The sequence below is a fragment of the Scyliorhinus torazame genome, chromosome 21 (genome assembly GCF_047496885.1).
Source record: "Scyliorhinus torazame isolate Kashiwa2021f chromosome 21, sScyTor2.1, whole genome shotgun sequence".
Taxonomy (NCBI): Eukaryota; Metazoa; Chordata; class Chondrichthyes; order Carcharhiniformes; family Scyliorhinidae; genus Scyliorhinus; species Scyliorhinus torazame.
Window position 1 is genome coordinate 134,252,952 of NC_092727.1, and position 13,832 is coordinate 134,266,783.

At 44.4% G+C, this 13,832-nt stretch overlaps 1 protein-coding gene across 4 annotated transcripts in view; it reads right to left on the reverse strand.

Moving 5' to 3' along the window:
- tubg1 (tubulin, gamma 1) overlaps positions 1-13,832 on the reverse strand; it is a 72,506-nt gene that overhangs the window by 8,963 nt on the left and 49,711 nt on the right. For all 4 annotated transcript variants that reach the window (XM_072487712.1, XM_072487713.1, XM_072487714.1 and 1 more), the window contains one exon: positions 9,467-9,616. In XM_072487712.1, coding sequence (XP_072343813.1) covers positions 9,467-9,616 — 150 coding nt within the window. The remainder of the gene's footprint in view (positions 1-9,466; positions 9,617-13,832) is intronic.

The window sequence follows — 13,832 nt, forward strand, 5'->3', positions numbered from 1 at the left end:
TCACAAGTAGGCTTCAAATGAAGTTACTGTGAAAAGCCCCTAGTCGCCACATTCCGGCGCCTGTTCGGGGAGGCTGTTACGGGAAATTCTATGAAAGCACAAATCAGATGCGTGATGGAATACTCGTCACTTGCTTGCGTGAGTGCAATTTCAACAATACTTGAAGCTCAACACCATCCAGGACAAAGCAGCCCACTTTATTGGTACCTCATCCATAACCATATCAAACTGATTTTTATTTACTGAAAACCGGAATTTGTCGAATTACAAAATGGCTGCTACAAGTCACATGATCCAATAGATTGGTCAGTTTCTGAAAATTTCCAACAGCAGTTACAAGGACAAAAGAGTTCCACCTTGGTCCTTTGTGCAATCGCACAGCCCATTGTAAGAGCACATTATAATCCACAAAACAAGAATACTAGCAGTCAACATGGCTTTCCAGCCTGGGCAATAGTAAAGAGAGAGACCTTGAAACTTGTTACACCTGATGAAGTGCTAACAGCCACCACCTCACTCCCAAGGTGAACAATGGATTTAGGCCAGAAGCATTGAAACAGCTTGTTAAGCTGCAATTAACATGGGCAACATTACATGCTTCAAGCCGTTGGCCAGGTTTGTAATACAACATTTCTAGCCTCACCGGACACTCTGCTGATTTAACCCCAACACACACATATCTGACAGCTGGGCTCCAAGGTTGACCAAGTGCCTTCAACTAGCCGTCCTCAAAGCCTGTATTTCCTGAGATCCTGGACCACCGCTTGCCAAGCAGGGAAAGTCTATGTACCTTAACCTCATCTTACTGTGTTGTCACAAACTTTAAATTAATTCTACACTTCTGCTTTCAACCAAGAACCTCGACAGGATCTACTTCACCTAGAGAACGGCCAGCCTGTGGAATTCATTACTAAAGGAAGTAGCTGAGGCCAAAATATTATAGGATTTCAAGAAGCAGATAGATATAGCACTTCGGGCGAAAGGGATCAAAGGATATGGGGGGATAATTAGCGATGTTCCTAATCAATGGTGGAGCAGGTTTGAAGGGCCGAATGGCCTCTTCCTGCTCGTACTTTCTATGTTTCTCTGTGAAATTGTACCAAGTTCTAGGTTATTCATATTGTAAAACCCTGATTTCTTCTCCCTGACTGTATACTGTTACACACATCTTTTGGGTGTATATAATATATATATTTTATATATATATATCCATAGAGAATTTGAGTCATTTAAAAAAAATGCCAACACAAAAGGGTTTTTCAAACATGCACCACATCCTATCCTGTTTTTAAACAAAAACCACCTCTGCTTACAGATAGAAAGCAAGAGAAAGTCCAAAGAGAAGTTAGCTGCCTTGCAATGTTGCCATATCTTTCCACTTCTACGTATCCCCTAGGCAGAACCTCGATTTTCCTCTATCTAGTTTATAGCCCTCGCTACTTCCCTAGTTATGTGGTTTTCAAGAGCACTCGCCCCAGCACAGGACCATTAATACCCAACTGAGGGGCCTCAGTTTAATGTCTGAACTGAAAGATGGCAGCACTGCGGGAGCTGGCCTCGATTTTGTGCTTCTTTGGAGTGGGCCGTCACTTACAAACCTTGCAACTCGAGTCAAGAATCGTACAAACTGACCCAGAACTAACACCATGGATAACCAGTTACACCAAGTAGATCCAGGGCTCTGAAAACAAATTTTGAAAATCGCATTCAAATATATGCAACATCCTGTTCTCCTCAAGTTCTGGGGAAATCTGTCCTAGTTTCACACGTCCCTTGTAAGTATAATCTTTCATCTTTTGGTATTGTGACAAATTCATATTGTACGCTTTAAATGACCTCAATTATCTTTCCTCAACAAGACATCCATTCTGCTCACAGTTCTACAGGTGCACCAGTCAGTTGCTCTACTGCAGCTACAATGATGCTACAGAAGGGTTGGGTGTCTCCCAGAGGAGTTCAATTTACTGCAGTATTGAAGGTGGTGGTTGGGGTGCAAGATTTATCTGATAAACAGTCCCATGACCAAACCTCTCTCAAAGCTTCCTTCAGACACCTTGAACTTGGTTCGCTCGTCCCCTCTTGAGCTTGGAGGGCTCACCCATCATGTTGAGACAGAAACAGTATCCTCCCCGCTACCACCAGCCATCTCTTCCATGCAATGATGTCACCTCACCACCAATCCACCAGCCAGGGTAACGTTGTTGCTGGGCCCCCCTTACCTTCTGTTGTTCTCGGTCTCCCCCAAATTCCCCCAACTCTGCCACCAACTGTTGGTAGCTCCAATTCTCAGTGCCCACCTGCCGACCGCTCTCCAACGCCCATGTACCTCCATGTGTATTAACAATTATACAATGCAAGTTATCAGCTTTAAAATGACTTAGAAGTTCATTAATGTGCAGCTTAACTCACAGAAATTACATCTATCTCTACCGCATAAATCTTTTGGCCACTCCTTCTGACTAAAGAGGTGAAAATGTGTCAATTGAGACAAACTGATACTTGGGACCAATGTGTATCCATTCTTTTGAAAATATAGGTCAGAAAATCTGCTTCCCCGAATAAGAGTATTGCTCCATTCAATGGATTGCCAATATCTACACTATTTTGCTCTCAACAATTATGCCAAAGTTTTTACATACAACTGGAAATCTGCCTTCTAAACGTACTATCTATATCATGTACACACAAAAAACAGGAAATGAGACTAAAGTTTCAACGTCCAGAGTGAAGTCTGCCTTGCGTGGGGATTGCACAAACAAGAATCTGTGATATATTCTGCATTAATATAATTTCACAAATTGAATCAGTTTTTGATTTTAAGGTTTCTCGATTGATAGCATTCAAGTCTTCATGTCAGCATAAAATATTCACTGCCTGCTCATCTCCCCCTGGAGAGATTTAATTGGCAGTACAATGCCTTCATACCCAAAAAGGGCCAGTTCTTCACAACCCACTCTGCAGATTTCAAGCATTTTCCAGACCTTAATAACACCTGCTATAATCAAAAATTCTTAAAACATGCTGTTAGTCACATTGCAGGACTTTTTTAGGGGACTGTGGTTTGCTAACCCAACTATCTCTGTCATGCCATCCCAATACTTTGATCTTCCGCAATTCAGTTTTTGAAAGGAGCTAAATCAAACATTAGCTGATCCCAAACATCAAATAAAATCAGCTTCAAATGCACAACACGGAAGAAAGACTAAAACACAGCACACCCTGGCACATGTGCAACAAAGCAGATTTCTTGCAAGTTTTTGTTTCTTTGAAACATCCAGATGAATATAATTGTTTATTAAATACTTACCAATGAAAACAATGTGCTGCATAGGTAGAACAAGGACAGAGGTTCTGCTAAGGGAATATGAACAGCTAGGAGCTAAACTAAAAAGCAGAACCAAAAAGGTAATAATCTCTGGCTTACTACCTGAGCCACGAGCTAATTGGCACAGGGTCAATAAGATCAAAGATTGGTGTGGGAGGAATGGGTTTGAATTCATGGGACATTGCCAGCAATACTGGGGAAGAGGGGACCTGTTCCGAATGGGACAATGTTCACCTGAATCACTGAACTAGATAGGGCTTTAAACTAAAATAGTGGGGGAGAGGGTTCAGTTGTATGGAGAATTAAAAAATCAAAGTTAAAGGAGAAGGTAGAAGTACAGGTTAATGACGAGGACCTTAAACTAGCTAAAGAGGCGGAGGGCTCAGGAGAAGTTAGTAAAGTTCCCAGAACAGTGAGTATAGAAGGTGGCAGGAATCTAACTTCAGGCAGAGCAAAAAAAGGGGACAAATATGAGAAAGGGAGTGATCAACACAGAACTGAGGGTGTTGTACCTAAATGTGTACAGTATACGGAACATGGTAAATGAGCTTGTTGCGCACATTGAAAGTGGCTGGTACGATGTTGTGGGCATCACAGAGATGTGGCTGCAAGGGGACCAATGCTGGGATCTAAATATCCAAGGATATGTGTCCTATCGAAAGGACAGGCAGAGGGGCAAAGGGGGCGGGGTTGCATTGTGAGTAAGGAATGAAGTTAAATCGCTAGCAAGGGGCGATTTAGGATCAGAAGGCATAGAATCTCTGTGGGTAAACTTGAGGAATCGCAAAGAAAAAAATACTCTGATGGGAGTTGTGTACAGGCCCCCCCAGCAGTAGTCAGGGTGTGGGGCAGAAAATAAATCAGTAGAAAAGGCATGTAAAAAAGGCAATATTACAGTCATCATGGGGGACTTCAATATGCAGATGGATCGGGAAAATCAGGTTGGTAGTGGATCCCAAGAAATGGAATTTTGTGGAATGTCTACGAGATGGTTTTTTGGAGCAGCTTGTGATAGAGTCTACTAGGGAACAAGCAATTCTGGATTTGGTGAGGTGTAATGAGGCAGACCTGATTAGGAACTTAAGGTGAAGGAATCCTCAGGGGGCAGTGACCACAATATGATAGAATTTGCCCTGCGGTTTGAGAGGGAGAAGCTGCAATCAGATGTAACAGTATTACAATTAAATAAGGGTAACTACAAAGACATGAGGGAGGAGCTGCCCAGAGTTGATTGGAAATGGTGTCTAGCAGGGAAGACAGTGGAACAGCAATGGCAGGAGTTTTTGGGGGTTATTTGGGAGGCACAACAGAAATTCATCCCAAGGAGAAGGAAACCTGCTAAGGGGCGGACAAGGCATCAATGGTTGACAAGGGAAGTCAGGGACAACATAAAAGCAAAAAGAAAAAGCATACAAAGTGATAAGGATTAGTGGGAAACCAGAGGATTGAGAAGCCTTTGAAAGCAAGCAGAGGACAATTAAAAAAGCAATAAGGGGGAGAAGATGAAATATGAGTGTAAGCTAGCTGGTAATATAAAAGAAGATATCAAGAGTTTTTTCAATATATAAAAGATAAGAGAGAGACAACTGGAGGCTGGAGAAGTAATACTAGGAAACAAAGAAATGGCAGAGGAACTGAATAGTTACTTTGCATCAAGGTGGGATGCCAGAGCTCCAGGAGAATCAGGAGCAGAGGTGTGCAAAGTGACCATCACGAAGAAGGTTCTGGATTGAATGGACTACACCCCAGGGATCTAAAGGAGATACCCGAGGAGATTGTGGAGGCCTTGGTGGTGATCTTTCAGGAATCACTGGAGGCAGGAAGAGTCACAGAGGACTGGAAAATGGCGAATGTAACATCCCTGTTTAAGAAGGGAGGGAGGCAGAAATTGTAGACCGGGTAGCCCGAGTTCGGTTGTTGGTAAGATTTGAGAGTCTATTATTAAGGATGAGAAGTGCTTGGTGAAATAGGACCGAGTCAGCACAGCTTCGTCAAGGGGAGGTCATGCCTGACAAATCTGTTAGAATTCTTTGAGGAGGTAACAAGGAAGTTAGAGAAAAGAGAAACAGTGGCCGCTATCTATTTAGATTTCCAGGAGGCCTTTGACAAGGTGCCCTATAGGAGGCTGTTAAAAGAGCTCATGATGTTAAGGATAAGATCCTGGCATGGATAGAGGATTGGCTGACTGGCAGGAGGCAGAGAGTGGGGATAAAGGGGTCTTTTCAGGTTGGCAGTCGGTGACTCGTGGCTTGCTCGGGGGTCGGAGTTGGGACCATAACTTTTCACAACATAAATTAACGATCTGGAAGAAGGAACTGAGGGCATTGTTGACAAGTTTGTAGATGATACAAAGATAAAAACCCACGACCACTACCATCAAGAAGGACAAGAGCAGCAGATACCTGGAACCCCGCCACCTGAAAATTCCCCTCCAAGTCACTCACCACCCTGACTTGGAAATATATCACCATTCCTTCACTGTCGCTGGGGCAACATCCTGGAACTCCCTCCCTAACAGCACTGTGGGTGTACCTACACCTCAATGACTGCAGCGGTTCGAGGCGGCAACTCACCACCACCTTTTGAAGGGCAACTAGGGATGGGCAATAAATGCTGGTCTAACCAGCGACACCCACATCCCCAAAATGATTTTTTTTAAATGCAGAGGGACAGGTAGTATTGAGGAAGCGGGGGGCGGGGGGGGGCTTCAGAAGGACTTGGACAGGCTAGGAGAGTGGACAAAGTGGCTGATGGAATACAATGTGGAAAAGTGTGAGGTTGTGCACTTTGGAAGGAGGAATGGAGGCTGGGACTATTTTCTAAATGGGAAAAGGCTTAGGAAATCAGAAGCACTAAGGGATTTATCCTAGTTCAAGATTCTCTTAAGGTCAACATGCAGGTTCAGTCAGCAGTTCGGAAGGCAAATGCAACATTAGCATTCATGCCGAGAAGGCTAGAATGCAAGAGCAGGGATGTACGTCTGAGGCTGTGTAAGGCTCTGCTCAGACCCCATTTGGAGTATTGTGAGCAGTTTTGGGCCCCGTATCTAAGGAGGGATGTGCTGGCCTTGGAAAAGGGTCCAGAGGAGGTTCACAAGAATGATCCCTGGAATAAAGAGCTTGTCATAGAATTTACAGTGCAGAAGGAGGCCATTCGGCCCATCGAGCCTGCCCTTGAAAAGAGAACCCTACTGAAGCCCACGCCCCCACCCCATCCCTGAAACCCAGCAACCCCACCTAACCATTGGATAAAAGCAAATTACTGCGGATGCTGGAATCTGACCCCACCTAACCGTTGCACACGAAGGGGCAATTTAGCATGGCCGATCCACCTAACCTGCACATCTTTGGACTGTGGGAGGAAACTGGAGTAAACCCACACAGACAGTCACCCGAGGCCGGAATTGAACCTGGGACCCTGGAGCTGTGAGGCAGCAGTGCTAACCACTGTACCACCATTTTTAGAGGAACAGTTGAGGACTCTGGGCCTGTACTCGTTGGGAGTTTAGAAGGATGAGGGGATGATCTTATCGAGACTTACAGGATACTGAGTGAGAGGCCTGAATAGAGTGGACGTGGAGAGGATGTTTCCATTAGGAGGAAAAACTAGAACCCGAGGGCACAGCCTCAGACTGAAGGGACGATCCTTTAAAACTGAGATGAGGAGGAATCTGTGGAACTCATTGCAGTAGAAGGCTGTGGAGGCCAAATCACAGTGTCTTTAAGACAGAGATAGATAGGTTCTTGATTAATAAGGGGATCGGGGTTATAGGGTGAAGGCAGGAGAATGGAGATGAGAAACATATCAGCCATGATTAAATGGCAGAGCAGACTCGATGGGCCGAAAGGTCTAATTCTTTTCCTATGTCCTGTGGTCTGAATCCTGAATAAGCATTCAGGATCCAGTACTGGAGCTTTAACTATTCTGTCAGAAACTTCCCTAGAGTCTTGGGATGTTTTACATATGTTAAAGGTGCTATATAAATGCAAGTTGCTATGGAGACTGGGGCACAATAATTTGCAAACAGTGGGCAAGATCAGGCGAGGGGCAGGAACTTTGCTTGGGAGCAGGGAGGGCAGCAATTGGAGTGCAGTCTAACAAAATGAGATGAATCCAGCTGAATGACACCATCCTCCAAATGCCTGCTGCTGCCAGCGGGATACCAGTGTTCAGTACAGTGGAGCTATCGACATGGGACTCATAGGAATGCTCCAGATTGGGTTCAGTACACAAATGAAATGCTATGAAATTGGCCCATTTATAAAGGAAGCCAATGTTAAATTGTTCATATTTGAAGCAAGCTTAGCATTCATCCAGGTGGCAGACATCACATCCTCCTGCACCCTGAAGGTGCGTCAATTCCGGTCCAGGCACCTGCCACTTGGAAGCAGAATGGGATCATTCCTGGCCCATTATATCAGTGCTGCAATATATATTTAAATTTTATAACGCTTATTTAAGGGGAGGCAAAGGCGCAGTGGTATTGTTGCTGAACTAGTAATCCAGACATAATAATAATGTTTATTGTCACAAGTAGGCTTACATTAACACTGCACTGAAGTTACTGTGAAAAGGCCCGAGTCGCCACATTCCGGCGCCTGTTCGGGTCACAGAGGGAGAATTCAGAATGTCCAATTCACCTAACAGCACGTCTTTCGGGACTTGTGGGAGGAAACCGGAGCACCCGGAGGAAACCCACACAGACAATGAATCAAGCCGGGAATCGAACCCGGGACCCTGGCGCTGTGAAGCAACAGTGCTAACCTCTGTGCTAGCGTGCTCCAGGATATTGCTCTGGGGGACCTCGGGTTTGAATGCCCCCACTGCAGATGGTGAAATTTGGATTCAATAAAAAAAACAACTAGAATTAACCATTGTCGATTGTCATGAAAACCCATCTGGTTCACTAATGTCCTTTAGGGAAGAAGATCTGCCGTCATTACCTGGTCTGACCTACATGTGACTTCAGACCTACAGCAATGTTCTTGACTCTTAAATGCCCTCAGGGATGGGCAATAAATGCTGGCTCAGCCAGCATTGCCCATATCCCATGAACAAATTTTTAAAAAGCCATTGGCGGCACTGTGGTGCAGTGGTTAGCACTGCTGCCTCACAGCGCTGAGGACCGGGGTTTGATCCCGGTCCCGGGTCACTGTCCGTGTGGAGTTTGCACATTTTCCCGAATCTATGTGGGTCTCACCCCCAAAACCCAAAGATGTGCAGGGCAGGTGGACTGGCCACGCTAAATTGACCCTTAATTGGAAAAAAATAAAATATATATTTTTTAAAAAGACAATCACGAGGACAATAGCAATATTATAGACACAGCAAAGCTGCTGCTATGACAGCAAGCTTCCAAACATTAGGGACTAACAGTTCCCATTAATGCACATAGTGCAGAAGGAGGCCAATCGGCCCATCTCGTCTACACCAGCCCTTGAAAGAGCAGCCTACTTAAGACCACTCCTCAACCCTATCCCCGTAATCCAGTAACCCCACCTAACCTTTGGACACGAAGGGGAAATTTAACGTGGCCAATCCACCTAATCTGCACATCTTTGGACTGTGGGAGGAAACCGGAGCACCCGGAGGAAACCCACGCAGACACGGGGAGAAAATGCAAACTCCACACAGACAGTGACCAGAGGCCTGCATTGAACCCGGGTCTCTAAAGTTGGGAGCCAGCAGTGCTAACCACTGTGCCACTGTACCGCTCATTAACCACTGTGCCACCGTGCTGCCCCAAGGGAAGGTAAAGTCGCCATAGTCCCAGGTGGCCATAGGCTTCTTTCCCCTTTTGAGGGAAGGGAAATGAAGCCAAGTTGCTGGCCTTGATCTGCACCACAAACCAGCTGTTTAGCACACTAGCTTGTGAAGGTCACAATATTTGGATATTTAAAATTAGCACTATTGAAGACAAATATGGCGTGATGTCACCTATGCTGTGGATGAAACACATGAAATCCATGTCAAATAAGTTGGGGATCCTCACTCTTTAAAATATAATTCACTAGCAAATCAAAGGAATTACACATTAAACATTAAAGTGGTGCACATAGCCCAAGAATGAATTAAAATGTGAAATAATGATTTAAACATGTATCTAATTACAGTAAATACATAGAATCAATCAACACATACCGACTGGTCTGTAGTAAGTGGAGTGTAACCTGTCATAAGGAAGTGAAGTCTTGGAGTGGGAATGAGGGATGCGATTAGTCCGATCAGATCATTGTTCATGTATCCAGGGTACCTCAATGTGGTGGTACTTGCAGACATGATGGTGGAGACCTGTTAGAGAAAACACATAGCAACAGTGCAAGGTCACACTGCAGTGATATGGCAAACTAAAGCGTGCTTCCCTGCAGATCATTTTAACCCATCAAAAGTACCGGCTAAGCACAACTTAAAGAAGCTACTTTCTGGCAATGACTGTGTTGGGAGACAGTAACTGCAGGCACCAATTCATCATCAGAACAAATGTAGAAACAGGTTCAGGACCAAAATAAGCAAGTGTGGTAATTCTGGCTGTTCTAAAAACATCTACTCAATTCTCGCGAGCACCATTCTCTCTCATTTTTGTTTTGCAGGATCCACGTAGTCCTTCACTGTTTGTTGCCCTACGCAGCCCCTTCAAGGTGACTGCATGGCCACCCACACCCACAGAACATGTTTTCAAGTTTTTCTCTTGATAGCTACTTCCCTATGCAGTCTGTTCCATGCTCGTGTGACAGTACTGATTAGGGAACACATGTAGTGCTGGAAAGAGTGATGTATTTTGTACCGTTATCTAATTTATATCTATCTGGAACAAGTCTCGACTAGGTGGGCATGGAAAGGATGTTTCCTCCTGTGGGTGGGTCCTGAACTAGGGGGCACTGTTTTAAAGTTAGGGGTCACCTTTTTAGGACTGAGGTGAGGAGAACTTTTTGTTCCCCAGACAGCTGTGCAACTTTGGAACTCTCTGCCTCAGGAATGCAGTGGAGGTGGGATCACTGAATGTTATTGAGGTGGGGGGTGAATGGGAATGTGGAATTTGAAACATAAATGGATCAGTGATTGAATGACAGAGCTGACTGGAAGGGCTGGATGGTGTACTTCCGCTCCTATTGGCCTTTAAGGGGCCAAGAACAGCATCCATTTGGTTAGAGTTGAAAAATAAAAAGAGTATGATCGCATTCCTGGCAGCTATTCTATGGGCCTCCAAATAGTGAGAGATAGAGAAACAAATCTGCTGGGAAATCGCACCAGCAAGAACTATGGGGGCTTGACCTAAATACCAATTGGGATATGTTAGGAAAACATAGGTGTTTTAAAACATTAAAAAAAAAAAAAATTTAGAGTACCCAATTCATTTTTCCAATTAAGGGGCAATTTAGTGTGGCCAATCCACCTACCCTGCACATCTTTGGGATGTGGGGGCGAAACCCACGCAGACACGGGGAGAATGTGCAAACTCCACACGGACAGTGACCCAGAGCCGGGATCGAAACTGGGACCTCGGCGCCATGAGGCAGCAGGGCTAACCCACTGCGCCACCGTGCTGCCCGTAATCATAGGTAGTTTTAAGGGAATTAGATTTGTTTGGGGAAACATTAGAAATAAGGTATAGCTTTAAGTGTGTTTAATTTAATGTTGTTGTGTCTGGTAGGGAAAAATCTATAGTTGGATTCATGCTGGGCAAGGGCGTTTGTATGTGTGAGGGTTGGTTAAGTTCCAACTGTGTTTCTATTGTGCTTAGAGAGGACTAAGGTGTGCAGAATAAATAAAGGGCATAAGTATGTGGATGTTGCTTAGCAACTGGGGCCTTCTAAGGTAGAGGAGCTTTGAAGTTTCAGTTCAGCTACTTTGCAGGCAGTTGGAGATAGGTAGTGGGAGAGAAGGCAGCTCTCACCGCTGTGAGAAGTTGGTTTATCCCTACAGTGCAGAAGGAAGCCATTCACCCACCGAGTCTGCACCACCCCCTGAAAGAGCACCAGACCGAGGCCCCTGCCCTATCCTTGTAGCCCCACCTAACCTTGTGCACACTATGGGGATATTCAGCATGGCCAATCCACCTAACCTGCACATCTTTGGACTGTGGGAGGAAACCGGAGCACCCGGAGGAAACCCACACAGACACAGGACGAACATGCAGACTCCGCACAGGCAATCATCCAAGGTCGGAATCAAACCAGAGTCCCTCGTGCTGTGAGGCAACAGCGCTAACCACAGTGCCACTATGCCGCTCTCAGCTTTGCTAAAAACAAAGCCATACCATGGAGTAATGATTAACAAGTGCAGAGACCTGGAGAGTAGCTAGTTAAGGAAACTCGAGAAAATTAAGAGATGTTTCCAAGAAGTCGGAGATTAAAGGTACTAGAACATAGACCTGTTCAGTAAAGTCACACAGTTGAAAAGGCATTTGATCATGAGACACCAGAAAGATACCTGAAGTGATTTTCAGGTTTGGGTGATTTTACTACAGCCTGTGGAATGGGGGTTGAAATAACTATGGAAATTGATGGCTCGATTGCAGTTTGTGTAAAAGCAATTAAGACAAAGGCCACCTAAAAGGGGGTGGTCCAAATTCTGGAGTGGATTCACTTCTAAAAGTGGAGCGGAAGCTTTGTTTAAAAATGCTATTTGGAAAACATGAACTGGATTTCAGAATGCAAAGCACTAAGGGAAAGCATAATTATGAGAGGATTTTAAAGTGTTTTGGGAGCGGAGGTGTAAACTCTCAAGAGATCATCATCTAGGAGGATTCAAAGGAGAAATCAACAACCACTACAGTTGGTTTATCAGTGGGAGGTAAGCTTCTAGAAACAATTACTCTGGACAGAATTAGTCACACGGAAAAATATGGGATAATTAGGATGTGCCAGCATGGATTTCTAAAGGGAAAATCAAGTTTAACTAACTTGGATTTTTTTGAAGAGGTGCACTCGGACTTTCAGAAGGAAATCAATACAGTGCCACACTACAGACTGGAAAACAGTGAAGGCACATGGAATATAAGGGGCAAGAGCAACGTGGACACAAAACTGGCTGAATTCGATTCAGTAGAGTATTGGTCAATGAATATTTTTGGGGCTGGAGGACGGTTTGTAGTGGTGTTCCTTAAGAGTCAACATTGGGACCCTTTGGGGCGGCACAGTGGTTAGCACTGCTGCCTACAGTACCGAGGACCCAGTTTCGATCCCTGCCCTGGGTCACTGACTGAGTGGAGTTTGTACATTTCCCCGTGTCTGCGTGGGTTTCACCCCACAACCCAAAGATGTGCAGGCTAGGCTAAATTGCCCCTTAATTGGAAAAAAAAAGTATTGGAACCTTTGCTTTTCCTGATATATATTAACAATTTGGATCCTGTTGTGCAGGGGCAGTTTCAAAATATGCGGATGACGCAAAACTTAGAAGTGAAGTGGACAGTGTAGAACTTAGAGAAAGGTTGTTGAGTGAGCAGATAGGTGACAGATGAAGTTCATTTTTGTTTGTAATTTTTCCAATTAAGAGGTAATTTAGCAAGGCCAATTCACCTACCTACCTTGCCTATCTTTGGGGTGTGGGGGTGAGACCCACGCAGACTCGGAGAATATGAAAATTAGACAGAATGATGGCATGTGATAAATTTTAATTGTATGGAGGATTCAAAGGAGAAATCAACAACCACTACAGTTGGTTTATCAGTGGGAGGCAAGTGGGAGGTATGATTAGTCTATATTTTGATTTAACCAATTCTATATTACAATTCTGTGCTGATTTATATTTTTCTTTAAATACAATTTCTTTGAATTCATTATAATAAAAATAAATAATAATCGCTTATGGTCACAAGTAGGCTCCAATGAAGTTACTGTGAAAAGCCCCTAGTCGCCACATTCCGGCGCCTGTTTGGGGAGGCTGTTACGGGAATTGAACCCGCGCTGCTGGCATTGTTCTGCATTACAAGCCAACTGTTTAGCCCAGTGTGCTAAACCAGCCCCTGAAGAGTTATCTGAAGTGTTCTGCCTTACCTGTGGGTTTAAAGTTTTGTTTGAAACCAGAGTTGAATGAATTATTGGTAAATTGGGTTGATTCAAATTGGAATCCATCCAAAACAAAATTCCAACACAGGACAGGACAACCTTTTTAATATGATTGTTCATAGCCTGCTTCAGTTGGGATGTGTTTATGTTCCATTTCTTCGCTTCCTGGCCTTAAACTGTAGGGCGACAAAGCATCAAGGAATATTGAAAAAATTTTTTTAAATTTTTTTTATAAGAGTACCCAATTCATTTTTTTCCAATTAAGGGGCAATTTAGTGTGTTCAATCCACCTACCCTGCACATCTTTGGGTTGTGGGGGCGAAACCCACGCAAACACAGGGAGAATGTGCAAACTCCACACGGACAGTGACCCAGAGCTGGGATCGAAGCTGGGACCTTGGCGCCGTGAGGCAGCAGTGCTAACAACTGCACCACCGTGCTGCCCAAGGAATATTTTATTAATGCTCAACAACAATGCACCCCATCCAGAATAATGATCA